Source organism: Phacochoerus africanus, chromosome 13, assembly GCF_016906955.1.
Source record: "Phacochoerus africanus isolate WHEZ1 chromosome 13, ROS_Pafr_v1, whole genome shotgun sequence".
NCBI lineage: Eukaryota > Metazoa > Chordata > Mammalia > Artiodactyla > Suidae > Phacochoerus > Phacochoerus africanus.
Window position 1 is genome coordinate 11,293,871 of NC_062556.1, and position 17,878 is coordinate 11,311,748.

The following is a 17,878-nucleotide window of genomic DNA, read 5'->3' on the forward strand; positions in this document are numbered from 1 at the left end:
ATTGCTATGAACTTTGGTGTAGGTTGCGGACGTGGCTTGAATCCTGGTCGCAGACGTGGCTTGAATCCTGCATTGCAGTATCTGTGGTGTAGGCCAGCAGCTGCAGCTCTGATTCAGCCCCTAGCCTAGGAACTTTTATATGCTATGGGTGCAGCCTTAAAAAGACCAAAAAAAAAAAAAAATTCAAATCTTTCCTATATTGCTAAATACTTTTAATCATTAGAAAAGACATAGTTCTTTGATATAATCTGCATTCATATACTCCTATTTATTTTTATATGATCTTAATTATGTATATGTTATATTTTAATCATATATATATCAATACACATATGCACAAACCCTTATTTAAAATGCACTGTCCCTTTTCTTGATACCTATCTACCACCAACGGTACTCAGTTTTAATTGTTTTGGATTTGCTCTTATCATCCGTACTTTTCTTAGGTTAGTCTGATAACTGATTATTATCATACATTTTTATGCTGGTTTGCTGGGACATGGGATATAGTCTGAAGACCTAATTGCTGCCTGAGTCATGAATTTAATAGATACTGCTGAAGTAGCTGCTGTGTATGAAGCACTGTGCCGGAGTTCCACTGTGGCTCAGCAGGTTGAAGACCCACTGTTGTCACTGTTGCGTCTTGGGTTGCTGCTGTGGCAAGGGTTTGATTCATGGCCTGGGAACTCCCCATTCCATGGTGCGGCCAAAAAAAGAAAAAAAAAAAAAAAAGCCCTGGACTGCACAGGTTATACTGGTGTACAGTCTTAGTACAATTTGGTGGAAAAAATAATAATAAAGCAGTTATTAATTTATAATGTGTTAAGTGCATCTGAGTGATGTTATGAGGGAGTAGAGAAACAATAATTAAATCTCACTGGGGAAGTTGGGAAAACAATTTTAGATAATAATATTGATGTTTCCAGGTAGAGAATTGGGGAAAGTCATTCCAGCCATAGGGTACTGAATGTACAGAATGACTGTATAACCTTGCTTTACCTAAGATCATGTTCTCACTATTTATCTCAACTTCAAAATAGCAAATATTAATAGAATTTAGTAAATGTTTTTTATTTTAGGACTGCACCTGCAGCATATGGAAGTTCCCAGGCTTGGGGTAGAATTAGAGCTGTAGCTGCCAGCCTATGTCTGTGACCTACACCACAGCTCACAGCAACTCTGGATCCATAACCCACTGAGCAAGGCCAAGGATTGAATCCACATCCTCATGGATATTAGTTGGATTTGTTACTGCTGAGCCATAACAGTAACTCCTGATTTAATTTTTTTTTTACTTTTTTTTTTTTTTTTAGGGCCACATCCGTGGCATATGGAAGTTCCCAGGCCAGGGGTCTAATTGGAACTGAAGCTGCTGGTCTACAGCACAATAGTGTGGCGGGGATTCCAAGCTGCATCTGCCACCTACACCACAGCCCAGGGCAACGCTGGATCCCTAACCCACTGAGCAAGGCCAGGGATCGAACCCACATCCTCACAGTTGCTAGTCAGGTTTGTTACCGCTGAGCCACTACAGGAACTCCCTGATTTAATAATTTTTAATGAGTTTTTTTTCCCCCCACTAGATGCTTATTGCAGTGTTCAGTGTGGCAGGATTGGATGTTTTCTCTTGGCTATATCAATCCTAAAAATTCTGAGGAACAGAAGATTACCGAGATGGTCTACAATATCTTCCGGATACTTTTATATCATGCAATAAAATATGAATGGGGAGGCTGGAGAGTCTGGGTGGATACACTCTCAATAGCCCACTCCAAGGTAACAAAGCAATTAGCATTTTATTCATCAGGATTTCAGCTGTGGATTAAATGTCTGTACACACTCATCTGGTGCCATCTTGTGGGCATTGTGCATTATGGCCGATTCCTTTATTCTCATTTTCTTTTCCGTTTTTGTTTCACCCTTAGTTCATACACCTTTAAAGCTTGAAGTATTTTATAGATCATGTAATTTAAACTTCAAGCTTATAAATTTTAGGAATTTGAAACTCCAAAGGTTACCCTCATATATGTTTTGTATCAGACCTGAGAACTTGTGTCTGACTCTTTTAACTAAAACATACCTACTGGTTCCTGTAAGAATGTTTCATGAAAGAGCCTGAAATATACTTTTTAAAGTAATTACTTATTCCTAAGTGAATTATAAAAAATATTTAAAGGATTTAAGTTCTGTGTTGTTTTTAACTGCATTATTTTTATTTTTAATCCTAAGAATCTATATGTTTGTTTATATTTGAAATATTTCTGATTTTTAGTAAAAGGAAGTACTAAGTTTTAACTTAAAGTATGTACCCATTAGATTCTGGAAATTCAGAGTTAAGATTCCTCATCCTGTGGTGTCATAGAAAAAGCATGGTTGTCAGAAGTTGGCTTTTGATGCCGTCTGTGCCACAGTTCAGTTTTGTGGCCTTAGGAAACTCATTTAGTCCTTTTGGGCAGAGATTAGAAGATGTTTTTTAAGGTAAAGATAGTAAATATTTTAGGTTTTGTGGGCTGTACAGCCTCTAATGCAACTACGCAGTTCTGTCATGCAGTGTGAAAATAGCATAGAAAATATGTAAAGAATGGACATGGCCGTGTTCTAATAAAACTTGATTTACCAAAACAGTTGATAAGGAGACTTGACCCATGGGCCATAGTTTTCTCTCCCTTTCTTTTAGAACTTGATTTCCTTTTTTGTAAAATTAAAGAGTTTTATATTAAGATAATCTTCAAAGGAAGGTCCCTCAACCTACAATTCTGTCATTTAAATATAAATTAATGTCATATATGTCTAGAAGGAAGGATTTTGTATTGTTTTTTAGGGCCCCCTGTGTGGCATATGGAAGTTCCCAGGCTAGGGGTCGAATTGGAGGTGCAGCTGCTGGCCTGTGCCGCAGGCATAGGAATGCAGGATCGGAGCTGAGTCCATAATGTATACCACAGCTCATGGCAATGCCAGATCCTTAACCCACTGAGCAAGGCCAAGGATTGAACCCACATCCTCATGGATACTAGTAGGGTTGTTATCCCTGAGACACAACAGGAACTATCAGATTTTATACTTTGAAAAAAATTTTAGACCTTTTATTTCTGTTATAAATTTATGTTTTATAATTTATTGGCATCTCACTTTTATTATTGCGTTAATAAGTTTGAAAAATAGTGTTTCATAGGCAAACTCATGTTTGCACAAGAAATGCATATCCTGATTATTCCTAAGCAAGCCTATGTAAAATAACTAATTAAAGTAGCCCATATAAAGATAAAATTGTAATGTTTTAGCAGCTTATTAATGTATACATTTATAGGTGTGTGCTATTTTTTTGACCTCACTTGTTGCAATAAGTATGCATGTAAGTAATAGATAGTGAAAACTGATGTAGTAATAGTACTTTGTATATTGTATATTATTAGCTAGCTCTCTGTATTAGCTCCCATAACTCAAATATGTAAGAGCTCAGCCAGCATATTTACTAGGGTAGTATTGAGGTTCTTAACCTAAAAGAAGTGATCTTTTCAACTAAAACTTTAATGTTGTCAGTTTACCTAACTGTATGTCTTTGGACAAATCATACAGCATCACAAATAATACATGACCATTTTGATGGTATTCCAATTACTTGATGAAACTGAGCATTTGTCTTAAGGTTAATATGTACCCTGTTCGAAATCTTAAAATTGTTGACATTATTTTTGCTGTTATCCTCATACTTTCGTTTGTATCATTCGTTTTTCTTCTTGAATATGCAAAACCCCTTCATGTTTTCTTTACCTCTTCCTAAGGTCACTTATGAAGCACATAAGGAATACCTAGCCAAAATGTATGAAGAGTACCAGAGACAAGAGGAGGAAAACATTAAAAAGGGAAAGAAAGGGAATGTGAGCACCATCTCTGGTCTTTCATCACAGACAACAGGAGCAAAAGGTGGAATGGAAATTCGAGAGATAGAAGATCTCTCACAAAGCCAGAGCCCAGAAAGTGAGACAGATTACCCTGTCAGCACAGATACTAGAGACTTGCTCATGTCAACAAAAGTGTCAGATGATATTCTTGGAAATTCAGACAGACCGGGAAGTGGTGTACATGTGGAAGTGCACGATCTTTTAGTTGATATAAAAGCAGAGAAGGTGGAGGCAACAGAAGTAAAGCTTGATGATATGGATCTGTCCCCAGAGACTTTAGTAGGTGGAGAGAATGGTGCCCTTGTGGAGGTTGAGTCTTTGTTGGATAATGTATATAGTGCTGCTGTGGAGAAACTCCAGAACAATGTACATGGAAGTGTCGGTATCATTAAAAAAAATGAAGAAAAGGATAACGGTCCGTTGATAACTTTAGCAGATGAGAAGGATGACCTTCCCAACAGTAGCACATCATTTCTCTTTGATAAAATACCCAAACAGGAGGAGAAACTCCTTCCTGAACTTTCTAGCAATCACATTATTCCAAACATTCAGGACACGCAAGTACATCTTGGTGTTGGTGATGATCTTGGATTGCTTGCTCACATGACTGGTAGTGTAGACTTAACTTGTACATCAAGTATAATAGAAGAAAAAGAGTTTAAAATCCATACAACTTCTGATGGAATGAGCAGTATTTCTGAAAGAGACCCAGCACCATCGTCTAAAGGGCTAGAGTATGCTGAAATGACTGCCACAACTCTGGAAACAGAATCTTCTGGCAGCAAAGTTGTACCAAATCTGGATGCGGGAAGTATAATTTCAGACACCGAGAGGTCTGACGACGGCAAAGAATCGGGAAAGGAAATCCGAAAAATCCAGACCACCGCTACAACACAGGTAAGTCCTCCTAGATGCGTTCTGAAAGGGCCTTGAATAGATGGACGGAGTTCGTAGCACCAGAGCAGCGTGATTTCTTACCAGTTTACGTCATGTTTATGTTTAATTATGGTAGAATAGTAATTTATGGAATTGAATTGTGTGGTGGTATATATAAAAGAAATTTAAAATATCTGAATCATATATCCAACTCTGCCATGTTCCGTCTATGTAACTTTGCTCAACCTGTCTGGGCCTGAATTTTCATACACAGTACAAGAGGTTGTACCAGATTGAAGTATGACCTTTAAGGTCTCTACAAGGTTAATATTCTGTGGCTCTGTGACTACATTTACACATGTGTGCTCAAGACCTTCCTTCTGAACACTTGATTAATTTTAACCTTTTAAGCTTCAGGCCAAACCCTGATCTGTGGATTTTAGAAAAGAGGACTTGGAGCCCAGATTGAACTGATAAATGAAATGAAGGGAAGGGAAAAGGGAACTGTTATTTATCAAGTGCCTACTATGTTCCAGGCACTGTGCTATATGTTTTCAGATTTAATCCTCACAACAACCCTGTGAGGTAGGTAATATGGCTGAGAGAATTTGGAATTTTAGCAGTGAGAATTTTCTTTACAACCACATGGATAGGTATTTGTATGAGAAAATTAGAGACTCTTAGGCTTGGTGGTGGGGGAACGTTAGTGCTTTAGTTTTGGCCTCACTAAAGCTAAAAACGGGATGTTTTTGGATATGCATTTTAATTGCTGAGCTTTGAGTTTTTACTTACTTATTTTCTAGACTAAATAATACCATATGGTTAAGACTTGAAGAAATCTTTTACCCGTAATGATTTGTTTTTTTTTTTGTTGTTGTTGTTGTTCATATTGTTTCCTGGTTTTCCATTCACCTTTTAACATCTTCAAAGAACCATCTAACATGTTCCCTTTAGAGTTACGTTATAGAGAGTACGCTATGCTGGTATCCTTGTACCCTCATGATAAGAATCTTTGAAAATATATTCTGTGTGTGGAAAAGATATTTTTATTTTCTTCTCTATTAGATACTGCCCATTTCCATTTTTGTGGCAGTTGTGCTATAGTGATAATTGGTGCAGGGTGGGAATATTGACTTAAGTACAAATTTAAAATAAAGGAAAGTATGGTGTATTGTTTGCTGAGCATAATAACCACTATCATACCGAGGCATTTATCTGGCTTTCTAACATAAAATGCCTTTATTTTTCTAAATTGAGATATCATGAGTGAAATAGACTTTGACATTAACTTGAATCTATTCAATTAATATTTCTTTTAATCTGTGTTTCTAATTACAATTAGTTGATGACATATACCAGTATGCGTCACTTCGAGTTATTTATTCCCTTTATAAGGAAGAAATGTGGTCTAATGTAGACTCAGAAAAAGAGCTAAAGAGAATCTGGTTTTCAGTGTGAACTTTGGTGTTAAACTTAAGTATTCGATCACCTTGCCTAGTTTATGAAACAGCAAAGTAAAAATAACAATAGCTTTTTCTTCTCAAAAAGGTTCCTCTCCAGGGAATCACCAGGTAAATCATATATACAAAAATATGCTACGCCTGCCTATGCACAAGCTTTACTCACTGAACCGTATTCACTGTTTTCATTTTGAAATCAAGTATTTCTTTTGCACTCTGCAAAAGTTCACCTTTTCTGTCTCTAGGCTGTTCAGGGTCGGTCGATCACACAACAAGACAGAGATCTACGAGTTGATTTAGGATTTCGAGGAATGCCAATGACTGAGGAACAGAGGCGCCAGTTCAGCCCAGGTCCACGCACTACGATGTTTCGTATTCCTGAGTTTAAATGGTCTCCAATGCACCAACGACTTCTCACCGATTTGCTATTTGCATTAGAAACAGATGTACATGTTTGGAGGAGGTAGACTTTTTTTCTATAAATAAGACTCCTTTCACTTGAAAAAAATGAATATTTTAAATTAGTGGCATCAACTGATAAATACGTAAATTAGATCATTAAAAATCTCAAATTAAATGTATTAAATAATCAAACATTGAAATTTTTATAGAAATATAAATCTCTTCGTAATGGTTATAAGGCCTGGGATGGCTCAGATTAGAAGCTGACCAAGAATTCAGGCTTAAGACAATTCAAAAGCAAAATTTTGAAATCTGGCATTGCTTTTTCTATATAAAAAAGAGATTTAGGGAGCTCCTGCTGTGGCACACAGTGGGTTAATTAATGATCTGGCTTGTCTCTTTGGAGGCACCATTTCAATCCCCAGCATGGCACAGTGGGTTAAAGATCCAGCATTGCTGCAGCTGTGGTGTAGGTCACGGCTTCAGCAGCTGCTCCAGCTTGGATTTGATCCCTGGCCTGGGAAATTCCACATGCCACAGGGAAAAGAGAGCTGACCAAAAAAGTTCAGTGTTAGTTCATATATATTTCTACATTTTTATCTTTTCCTGTTAAAATTAATACCATATGCTACAGTTATTCATGGTAATAATAAGATTGTAACATAAAGTGTTCAAATAAAATTTAAAATTACCTTATGATACTTATTTTTAGAGCTTATACCATTTAGGTGGTGAATAGACATCAGTTCTCCTATAATCATTTAAAGAAAACAAGTTTTAAACATGTTTGATTATTTTATTTTTTTGGTTTAAATAAATTGAATATATTTATAAAAGGAAACAAAGCTTACATAAATTTAAAAATGACCTTGCCGCTTTCAGTTTAATTTTCTAATAGCATATATGCAACGATTAATCAGTCATGAGTGTGTCATTCGTATGTTCACACCGATAAATTAGGAAATCCATGTCTGTGTGTATAGAATAGCCCACCATCAGTGACTTAAACAGTCAGCAGCACAGTGTTCTCAGAACTCAAGCGGGCTTCTCTGTTTTTCGGAGTTGAACTCCTTCCAAGATTCAAGGTGGCTGCTTCACCTCCCAGCATCACTTCGACATAGGAAGCTCCCCGACTAGAAAAGCAGGGCTGGTTTTTTCCTCTTTCATCCCCTTTTTCCTTCTTCCTGTCCCTCCCTTTTTCTTTCCTTTCTCCCTTTCCCTCCTCCTCCTCCCTGCTCTTCATCCTCCTTCATCTTCTTTTTTCTAAAAGAAGCCCCTCAAGGAATTTTCTTCTATGCCTCATGTGCCAGTAGAATCATATGCTCTTCTTCTCTAAGTCAATCACCAGCACAAGGCAATGGGATTATAATAACTGGCCTCCAAAGAGCAATACGATTACAAACCTACTAGCTGTGGTGAAGCCACTCTTTCTCATACCTGATTAATCACAGTAATAGAGCACAATCTAGATTGTGTCAGCAGGGAATAAGGTGTAACTATCATCAAGCAATCGCTGTCTGCCATAGGAAGTTTTTAATTCTGATTTGATCTGGTCACTTTGTCCTTAGTCTACTTATGTGATAGAAACAGTGGTCTTCCCATTGCTAATGTTAGGACATGCTCAGTTACCTAGGGATGGTAAGTGAGGAGAGTGGAATACTGTGAAATACGTCGCTATTATATGAGTATCAGTGTATGGAGATGTATAGTGTAATTTACCAACTTCGGTAGTAATTATTAGTCATAGTGGCCCCCGAGTGAGTGATAGCCAACTCTCCTTCCTTTTACATGCTATGTGGGTCTTTCTGTGTTTTCTTTTATGTGCTTTCATAAATTCCTCAGACAGAATTTAAAAGATAGATAGCACTTTAATTTTTCGGTTGGAGAAAACATCTTGAAATCTAAAATATAATAGATGATATTTTGTAATTCTAAAAAGAGGAGAATTGTTGACCTAAATTTGATCATGGAGTAATCTTTTTTTCTGTTAGAAAATATTCATATTTTTGATTAACACCAAACTAAAGCAGTGTGTTTCTCTGGGAATCTGTATTGCATGTTTTGTCTGGCAAAGCTGTACTGCTGACCTCTGAGGTCTATTTCTCTTTTTTTATTCAGTAGTACTTGAATTTTTACTGATTCATTTAAACTCCCCTATTACTCCACTTCCGCAACTGGCAGTATATATTTTTAATACGGCCGGTCACAGCTGGATATGCAACAGATTGTCGGCAACTATCCCCTTGTGCTGCCCCTTAATACAAAACAAGCACCTTTGGCAAAAATGATTTTTGTGAGCCAGATTCATTGGTCTAGTCATATGTCTTTGAATATAGTTAATACACTATTTTTAAAGCAGAAACAAAATAATACGTTAATATACTTGGATGCACAAAAATAAATCCAGTGCAGAGATGAATGGTAAGTTTTTGGTAGTATGCTATCTTGATTGTGAAGTATTTCCTTTCTTAATAACCTCGGTTTAAAGTTGCCTGGCTTTCTTTTTTTGCTTAAAAAATGACATTTATAAATAAAATCTTAACTTCTTAAACCAAAGAAATGTTCATTTGTGTTGTGTTTTTCTGCTTATTTCAGCCATTCCACAAAGTCTGTAATGGATTTTGTCAATAGCAATGAAAATATTATTTTTGTACATAACACAATTCACCTCATTTCTCAAATGGTAGACAACATTATCATTGCTTGCGGAGGAATTTTACCTTTGCTCTCAGCTGCTACATCACCAACTGTAAGTACTTTGCCTCCATCTAGTGGTTGTATTTTATAATTACATTACTAGAGCATGTGAGCGGCGCTCTAGTCTGTAAACGGATTTTTAACAAGACTTGTTCACCAAAGGAAACTTTTTAATCGAATAATTTAATTCTAGAAAAAATTTAATTTTTTTTTTTGGGGGGGCTGCACTCAAGGCATATGTAAGTTCTTGGGCCAGGAATTGAATCCAAGCTGCAGCTTCAACGTAGGCCATAACTGTGGCAACACTGGAACCTTAACCCCCTGCTGGGTCAGGGAACTAACCTGTGCCTCAAGCAGCAACCTGAGCCGCTGCAGAGACAATGCTGGATCCTTAGCCCACTGTGCCACAGCGGGGACTCCTGGCAATATAATTAAAAATTATATTTATTTATATTTTCATCTCTTTTTACTGTCAGTTTTGGGTTCCAGGTGTGTATGGTTATGACAGTATTTCTCTGGTAATTTTGATGAATAGGCTTTAGGGAGAGACATAACCATAAATGATTTAACTTTATTTTCTGCGCATTATAATAAATTGCTAAAATCCTTGTCCCATAAGTCTTGAAGTTCCAAATACAAATACATGTTTATTGCATAGTAATTAGATTCATGAATCTAAATTTAGAGAGAGTCATCTTTAGATATGCAGAGTCTCATGAGTTGCTTGAAATATTTTTAGAGATTAATATTATTTTAAACTATATATAGGATTTTTATGTTTCTGTTCTCTGAGATTTAATCTTGAAGTCTGATTTGCTTCAAAAAGGAAATCGAATGAATATATTTTTAGAGTGTTTCTTATTTAAAACTTAGGTTGCTCATACAGAAAAAGTATAAGTGACATTTTTTTTCTGCATCTGAAAAATTTCATAATCCTTAAAAAACCTCAAAACCTTTATGTTAGTTGTGGTGTCTTATGGCTTTTTCATCTGTCATGATTTATTAGTTCAACATGTATTTTTTAAAATATAGACATCTCTCTAATAGATAAGATGTTGAAATGTATTAATGTAATAAGTTTGAAAGGCTTTTAATATTATTTATATGTCACTTAAAATATAATGGATAAATAAAATAACTATACTAAAATTGTCATTTAAAAATATCTCTGATTCATATTTTTAAAAAATAGACTCCATAGCTATTGCTCAGATGGGAAAGAACGTAGAACTCTGTTTCTCATATTAACTGTGTTCTTGCTACTGTATTGGAAACTCATCCCTAAGTCTAAAATGTGTCCTTTTTCCAGCCAAAACTTGCTGTTTTGTTAAGATGTCTTTTGTTCATGAGCCAGTGTTTCCAAGTTGATCTCTGGATTTATTTCATCATTAACGTCCTTTTTCTACATGACTCGTTTTCTCACTGTCCCTGTATTAATGCCACCACCCCAAAGCAGCATCGAAACTTAAATATCAGCAGCACAAGAATGTATCCTCAGCAGCCCTGCACCTCACAGGCGCATTTACTTCTATTTCATCAATGAATTTACTTAAGAGTCTCCAAAGACAGGAAGGCTAATCCAGGAGGGAGTACAGCACAAGGGTCATTAGGGTTTCATGAAATCAGCAACTGACCAAGGAAATGGAACTGGGAAGAAAAATAGTTGACAGTGTTTGCAGGGTGCATGTATCTACCTATGAGATTGCTGTACTATCCCTTCATCCCTTCTTGTCTTTTTTTTTTTTTTTTTTTCCTTAAGTCTGCAGCATATGGAAGTTCCTAGGCCTGGGGTCCAATTAGAGCTGCAGCTGTGGCCTGTGTCACAGCCAGGGCAACACAGAATCTGAGCCACATCCACTACCTATGCTGTAGTTTGCAGCGATGCCAGATTCTTCATCCACCGAGGGAGGCCCGGAATCGAACCCACATCCTTATGGAGACAATGTAGGGTCCTTAACCCTATGAGCCGCAGTGAGACCTCCCCATCCCTTCTTATTCATCTCTGATTTCTTTTTGTGATTTATACTAAATTCTGGTAAATTGAGAGTTGTGTATGATTATAGGAATACATTCTGGAATTTCCCTGGCGGCTTAGTGGTTAAGGATTCAGCACTGTCACTGCTATGACACAAGTTTGATCCCTGGCCCAAGAACTTCCCCTTGCTATGGGTGCAGCCAGGGGAAAAAAAAAAAAAGAAAAAGAAAGAAAACATTCTAATTCTAATATTGTGGCAGGAAGAGGTGTGGGGTTTTTATTCCTCTTCTGTACGTTGACGACTGATTTAATGGTTCATCCTTGCATTTTTCTTCATCATATATATTTTATGTCTTAAAAATTTTCATTTGTTGTCAGGAAATTTTAAAAGGTTATATTGAAATTCACTTTAAAATATAATACTGTTTTGAAATTTTCTGTAGAACAAAAATGATCTTTATCTAAAGTTAGCCATAAACATTACAATTTTATAGATTTCAGATATTCACATTACTTAATAGTCATCCAAATTTTGAAACTTCAAGATTTCTACCAGGATAGAGAAAATGCTAAATTAATGAAGTAAAGTATCAATAAACATTATGATTTAAATAATATGTCACTACCTAAATTTGCTTATTTCCTTAATAATGAGTATTACAGTAAAGATACTGACATAATTGAGATTTGACTTCCAAAGTTATTACTTGTGCAGTTTTGACCACTATAGTTTGGAATTTGAAACTACAGTACTTATTTCTTAGGCCATTTTATTTTTCTCTTTTTTTTCTGTTTTTTTTTTTTTTTTTTTGGTTTTTTTAGGGCTGCACCTGCAGCATATGGAAGTTCCCAGGCTAGGGGTCAAATTGGAGCCGTAGCTGCTGGCCTGTGCCACAGCCACAGCAACACCAGATCCAAGCCTCATCTGCGACCTACACCACAGCTCACGGCAATGCGACATCCTTAACTCACTGAGAGAGGCCAGGGATCGAACCTGCATCCTCATGGATCCTAGTCAGATTTGTTTCCACTGAGCCACGATGGGAACTCCAGGCCATTTTCAACAGATGTGGGAATTCATTCACTTGTAGAAACTTTTATTGTCTCTGTCTCTGTATTTCCATTATTTTGGTCCGTTAACTGATTGTACCTATGCCTGGCTGTACAATATAGCTAATTTTATGTTCTTTGAATAAATTGCTTCCTTAAAAGAAATATGAAGAACCTTTCTCCCACTTCATATCGGGAGAAAACATGACCGATGCCAACAGTTGAGTAACGTTTTCTGTTACTTGATTGTATAAAATTGTTGCTAAAAATCCCATGTAGTAGAGGGAAAAAGGAAGGAAGAGGTTAAATAAAGACATTAGAACTGAAGACATGGAGCTTTTTTACCTCACTTTAAAATAGAAAAAGCCAAAGAGAATTTTGGATGGAATAAGTGAAAAAGGAAACATTGGCAGTATACAGATTACCAAAGGGAAATGTAGTCACATAAATGCTTTTAGAAGTTCAGTTCTGGATATATGAAGAGCTGTAGAAACATTTGAAACTAATGTTTGAGTGATAGGTAATTTTGTGATAGGTTAGGTTTGTGGAGTTTTTCAAAATACTCATACATTATAGACAGAAATGTATTTAACAAATAGATATAAGTAAGCAGTGGTTAGCTAACTTACTCTGTTTATAGATCATACAATGAATATTTTTGGGTTGCAGGCTATATGGTATGTATCCCAGCTATTCAGATCTGCTGTCGTTTTGCAAAAGCAGCCATACACCATAACACAGACGAGTAAGTGTAGGTGTGTTTCAGTAAAACTTTATTTATATTTGACTTATGGGTCCTAGTTTGCTGACCCACTGACTTTTCACATAAAATACAAATGCTGTAGTATAATATTTTACTGTGAAACTTCATTTCTTATTACTGACCATCCAACATCAACAGAGCTTAAGATAAATTTATCCTTTCCTATTAAATAAGAGCTTGCATTTGACTTAATGAACATTTATTAGAGTTTAATTTTCTAAACAGTTTGACTGAAATCTAATATTAAAATTAAATTTAGTATTGAGATGTTAATTAGAATGCTAAGTGTTCTTTGTAATTCTCTATTAAAAGCTCAACCCAAGAAAATATGTTTCCCATTTCTCATTATGAGGATCTCAGATAATTCACTTTTTTGCATCAAAAACAAACTTGTTCCCGATAATCAGAGAGACTCAGACATGACTCTTTTGAACTTATGATTTAATGGAAGACATATGGGTTTTAACCTAAGATAAATCTGTATTTTAACCTGGGTTCCACCACTTACTAGATATGACCTGAACCTCAATTTCTTCATTTTAATGTTATTTTGCTTATCTCACAGCGAGTTTGTGACAGTTAAGTTGGGTGATGTCATTAGATGGAGAAGGCTCTTCCTGAATGTTTCCCTTCTTTACTTCCTCTGGGAACTTTTTATTCAGGATTGTGCCATGATAGAATGATCATTTATAAAACAAGCCTGTCATATTCAGAATTCCGAAGTTTAAAGTAGGTTATTTGAGACCAATTGTGTTATTATGGGTGGTCCATTTTGATGACAAAAGACTAAAATAGAGTAATCTTTTTGCTTGCTGTCTCCATGGAATAGACACAGTGTTGGCATTTTTTTTTTTTTTTTTTTTGCCCTGGGACCTTATGTGAATACAGTAATCCATACTGAGAATAACATTTGTGGATTACTATTATGTGAGAAAATTTGAGCTGCTTAATTTTACTTGTAAAGAACTATTTCAGTGGACACTTTAAGGGAAAAAGTATAGCTAGGCAATATTTGTATTATAATGACATCTGAAACCTAATACTCATTGCAAAATAAGAATTTTATTGGAGTTTCAGTTTTACCTAGATTAATTAAAATCTTATGTAGCATAGAAAATAAATTACAAGAGTAATTTCAGGTCTCTGAATTAGACCAATAGTTTTAACTTCAGTGGTCAGGAGAAAAAATTAAACCTCTTAGTCGGACCATTCTTTGGTTTGGGGAAGGACCATTATTTTTGTTACCATTGTTGAGTGTTTGAAGTTAATGTTTCTGTGACTAGTCAGTTGAATCTTCTCACTTATTTTCTACACATTATTCAAGTGATTCTGAATGAAATTAAAGAATTGGAGGAAAAAAAAGGAAGAGAAACAAAGAACATGGATTAACTACAAATTGTATAATCACTTTATGATTTTTTAAATTGACCATTGTTGGTCAACTATCCAAAACACTGAATGTTTAGAATTTAATTGTGTCATGCATGGTTTCATTTTCTTGATTAAAGAAAAATAATAGACTGATCTTTCTGGCTTTCATAATAGTTGTGTGATCATAAGAAAGAACAACTTTTTCCATCAAAAATAGGTTCTTAATTTTAGTTTGCATTTTCAGATTATGTAGCAAATAGATTTGGAAAAACTACCAATTTTGTTTTGTTTTGCTTATGTCATAATATTTATTGTACTTTAGTGTTCTAAGGATGCTTTTATATGTTTTCCTATACAAGGTACTGTGAAATTTATGCTCTCATACACTGTCAAAAATCAGAGAATAGAAACAGTTGTTGCTTTTTATTATGAAACTTAATTCTATCCAAATTTTTTAATATATTGAATATAATTCTTAATAATCTCTGAAATTTAGTACAATATCTATTCAATTATCTTAGTTTGCATGTGACCTCATCTAGTGTATCAGCAAGTTCTTTTATAGCAAGGGAAAGTGGTTTTTAAGTTAGAATCACTCAAATGTTTTATTATCTTATTTACTCCTTGGGATTTGGGTCTATAAGAAGGGATCCAAATATTTTAGGAAACAAAATTACATGATTCTTCAATGAAAATTTTATAAGGTTGGTATATTTTCCTAAGTCATTTCTGCTTAAACTGGTAGTAAGTTAGGGCTTTTACAGAGACATTATGTTAGTTTATTTATTAAAATTGTTTCTTTAGTCATCTTCTAGGAAAAGATATTTATTTTGTAAAGTAGAGTATGCGTGAGTTCTAATATATGAACCATATTTACACATATACTATTTGGGCAGTGACTCTAATGAAAACATAAATAGAAGTAAATGGAAGTCTATTTGATATTTAATCTTAATTGTACATAATTTATAAAATGAATATCTCTTCTGAGAATTTTTTGCTTTTAATAAATAATCAAATATAATTTTAATATATTATTTTATGTTTCAATTTTACATTGTATTTTTATTTAATTTTAATAATTTCCTTTTCTTGTACTTCTTTGGTCTCTTGTCTGTTTTTGTCTAATGCATGTCCAGGGTTCTAAGGTTAGTATTACTTCAGTAATTTTCAGGTTTTCAGTTTTAAATTTTATTTTGCTTATGAAATTTTTGACTTGATTATATTTTGAGTTTCCATACCATCTTTAACATTAGACATGTCTTTGGTATATTTAAAAGATATCTAGAAGGATTATTTTGTCAATGTACTGGTGAATTGCTATTTTATTATTCACACTAATCTTTAGACTACAATATTGTAATGAAGACAATATTTCAGTCATATGTACAATCAGATATTAACTGGTTCCAATGAAAGGAAATTAGATGGGATATATATTACAATTTAATAATAATCATGTGTGGATAATCTTTTTTAAAACTTATGATGTTCATATAACATTTCATCATATTTATAAATTACTTTATATAAAATTAATAAGAATGCCCCTTTAGGTTATTGGTTACGAATACTTTTTATTTTAAAATTTATGGTGTTTGGTCAAAAATAAAAGTTGGGCAAATTTCATAGATAATAAATCTGCTTATAATTGCTGTTTATAATTTACTCATTTAAAAATGAAAACATATTTTGAAGCTTAGGCCTTGTAGACTCCCAAAAGACTTCAAAATGATATCATTAATAAAAATAATTTAGATTTCTCATAATTTTAGTAATTCAAAATGAAGATTTTCTTTGAGAATGCATGTCTAGATATCCTAAAATTCTAATATTTTGAAAATATTTTCAGAATATTTGATAGACGTAAGTCATGGCCAGCTCTTCCACTCCAATATAAAACACTTACAGTGATAATTATGATGTTCAAAGGAGGTTTTCTATAAAATTATAGAAATTATATTTGCCTTTTATTATAAACTGTTGTAGTCACAGATTTTTAAATCACACTATGGAATGATGCTGTATATCAGTAAAGAGCTAGGAGATAAGGAATCTTTATTTTAAAAAATTAAAGTAGTGGATTAATCTTTTCTTTAGGCTGTGGCTACCAAATTGACATAACATAAATCAATAGTTGAAAAAAATAGTTTAGTTTATTCCTGAGCTCCTCTTACAATGGTTTTAACACTATTTTGATGTTAATTGGAAGGGGGAAAGGTTGTTACATTTTATACTCCACTTATAATTGTTTAGATACATAAATGGTTGCGGTAGTCACCTGTCATTTTTCTTACCCATATTGTACACAAGAAGTGTTTAAGAGATTTTTTTTTCTTTTTTTTTGTCTTTTTGCCATTTCTTGGGCCGCGCCCGTGGCATATGGAAGTTCCCAGGCTAGGGGTCGAATCGGAGCTGTAGCTGCCAGCCTACGCCAGAGCCACAGCAACGCGGGATCCGAGCTGCGTCTGCGACCTACACCACAGCTCATGGCAACGCTGGATCCTTAACCCACTGAGCAAGGCCAGGGATCGAACCCGCAACCTCATGGTTCCTAGCCGGATTCGTTAACCACTGCGCCACGACGGGAGCTCCCGAGATTTTTTTTTTTCAAAGTCAGTGTTTCCTGCTGGTACTTCCATGTTAGTGTGAGTAGGAATACATTTAGATAGAAAGATGGGTAAAAATAACGTCAAATCGAGCACTAAATAAGAGCAGATACCTGTAGGAAAAGCTTGCCTAGTAGTTGAATTTATCATTTGGTAGAGAAGTAAAGTGAATCATTATGGCTAGTGTGCCCATTTTCAGAAAATTTAAATAGTAGTGTTTTTTATTTATAAAGTATTCTTTACTTCTCTATTTTCGAGGCACTAAGAAAAAGAGGCCTAGTCGTAATGAACTGAAATAATTAAAATGTTACACAATGCACAATGAAAAATAAGTAATGTTGCCGTTGCCTACGAAATACAGTTATACATTTTATGAAACAGAATACTTTGTACCATTCTCTTTCAAAGCAGGAAATTATACTTTATCACAGACAATATATTAGTGAAAGTACAGCTTAACCAGTCTAAATGCTACTGATTCTTCTTATTGCTAGAGTATTATGTAAGTCACAAATTAATGTTGGTAGAGAAATTAATGATCTTCTTGATTATTTTTACTCTAGATTTTTATTGTACATACAAGATACCTAGTGGTTTTACTTTATTCGAAATGGAGAAGAAATTGTCATGAATTCTAGTTTGACAGTTGTCTCCTTTTGATGCCAAATGAAAGTGCCATATATCTTTCCTATTACTCATCATATGTCTGTAGGAAAGGAAAAATAATGGATATATTTTTATAAATGAGAGTGCAGACTTTAGGGAAAAAATGA

General features: G+C 34.6%; 1 protein-coding gene across 8 annotated transcripts in view; it reads left to right on the forward strand.

The window, feature by feature from the left end:
- NBEA (neurobeachin) overlaps positions 1 to 17,878 on the forward strand; it is a 636,767-nt gene that overhangs the window by 192,123 nt on the left and 426,766 nt on the right. For 5 of the 8 annotated variants that reach the window (XM_047756277.1, XM_047756280.1, XM_047756279.1 and 2 more), the window contains 5 exons: positions 1,584 to 1,776; positions 3,783 to 4,799; positions 6,484 to 6,701; positions 9,236 to 9,389; positions 15,636 to 15,644. In XM_047756277.1, coding sequence (XP_047612233.1) covers positions 1,584 to 1,776; positions 3,783 to 4,799; positions 6,484 to 6,701; positions 9,236 to 9,389; positions 15,636 to 15,644 — 1,591 coding nt within the window. The remainder of the gene's footprint in view (positions 1 to 1,583; positions 1,777 to 3,782; positions 4,800 to 6,483; positions 6,702 to 9,235; positions 9,390 to 15,635; positions 15,645 to 17,878) is intronic. The other 3 variants (XM_047756278.1, XM_047756285.1, XM_047756283.1) reach the window with 1 other exon arrangement.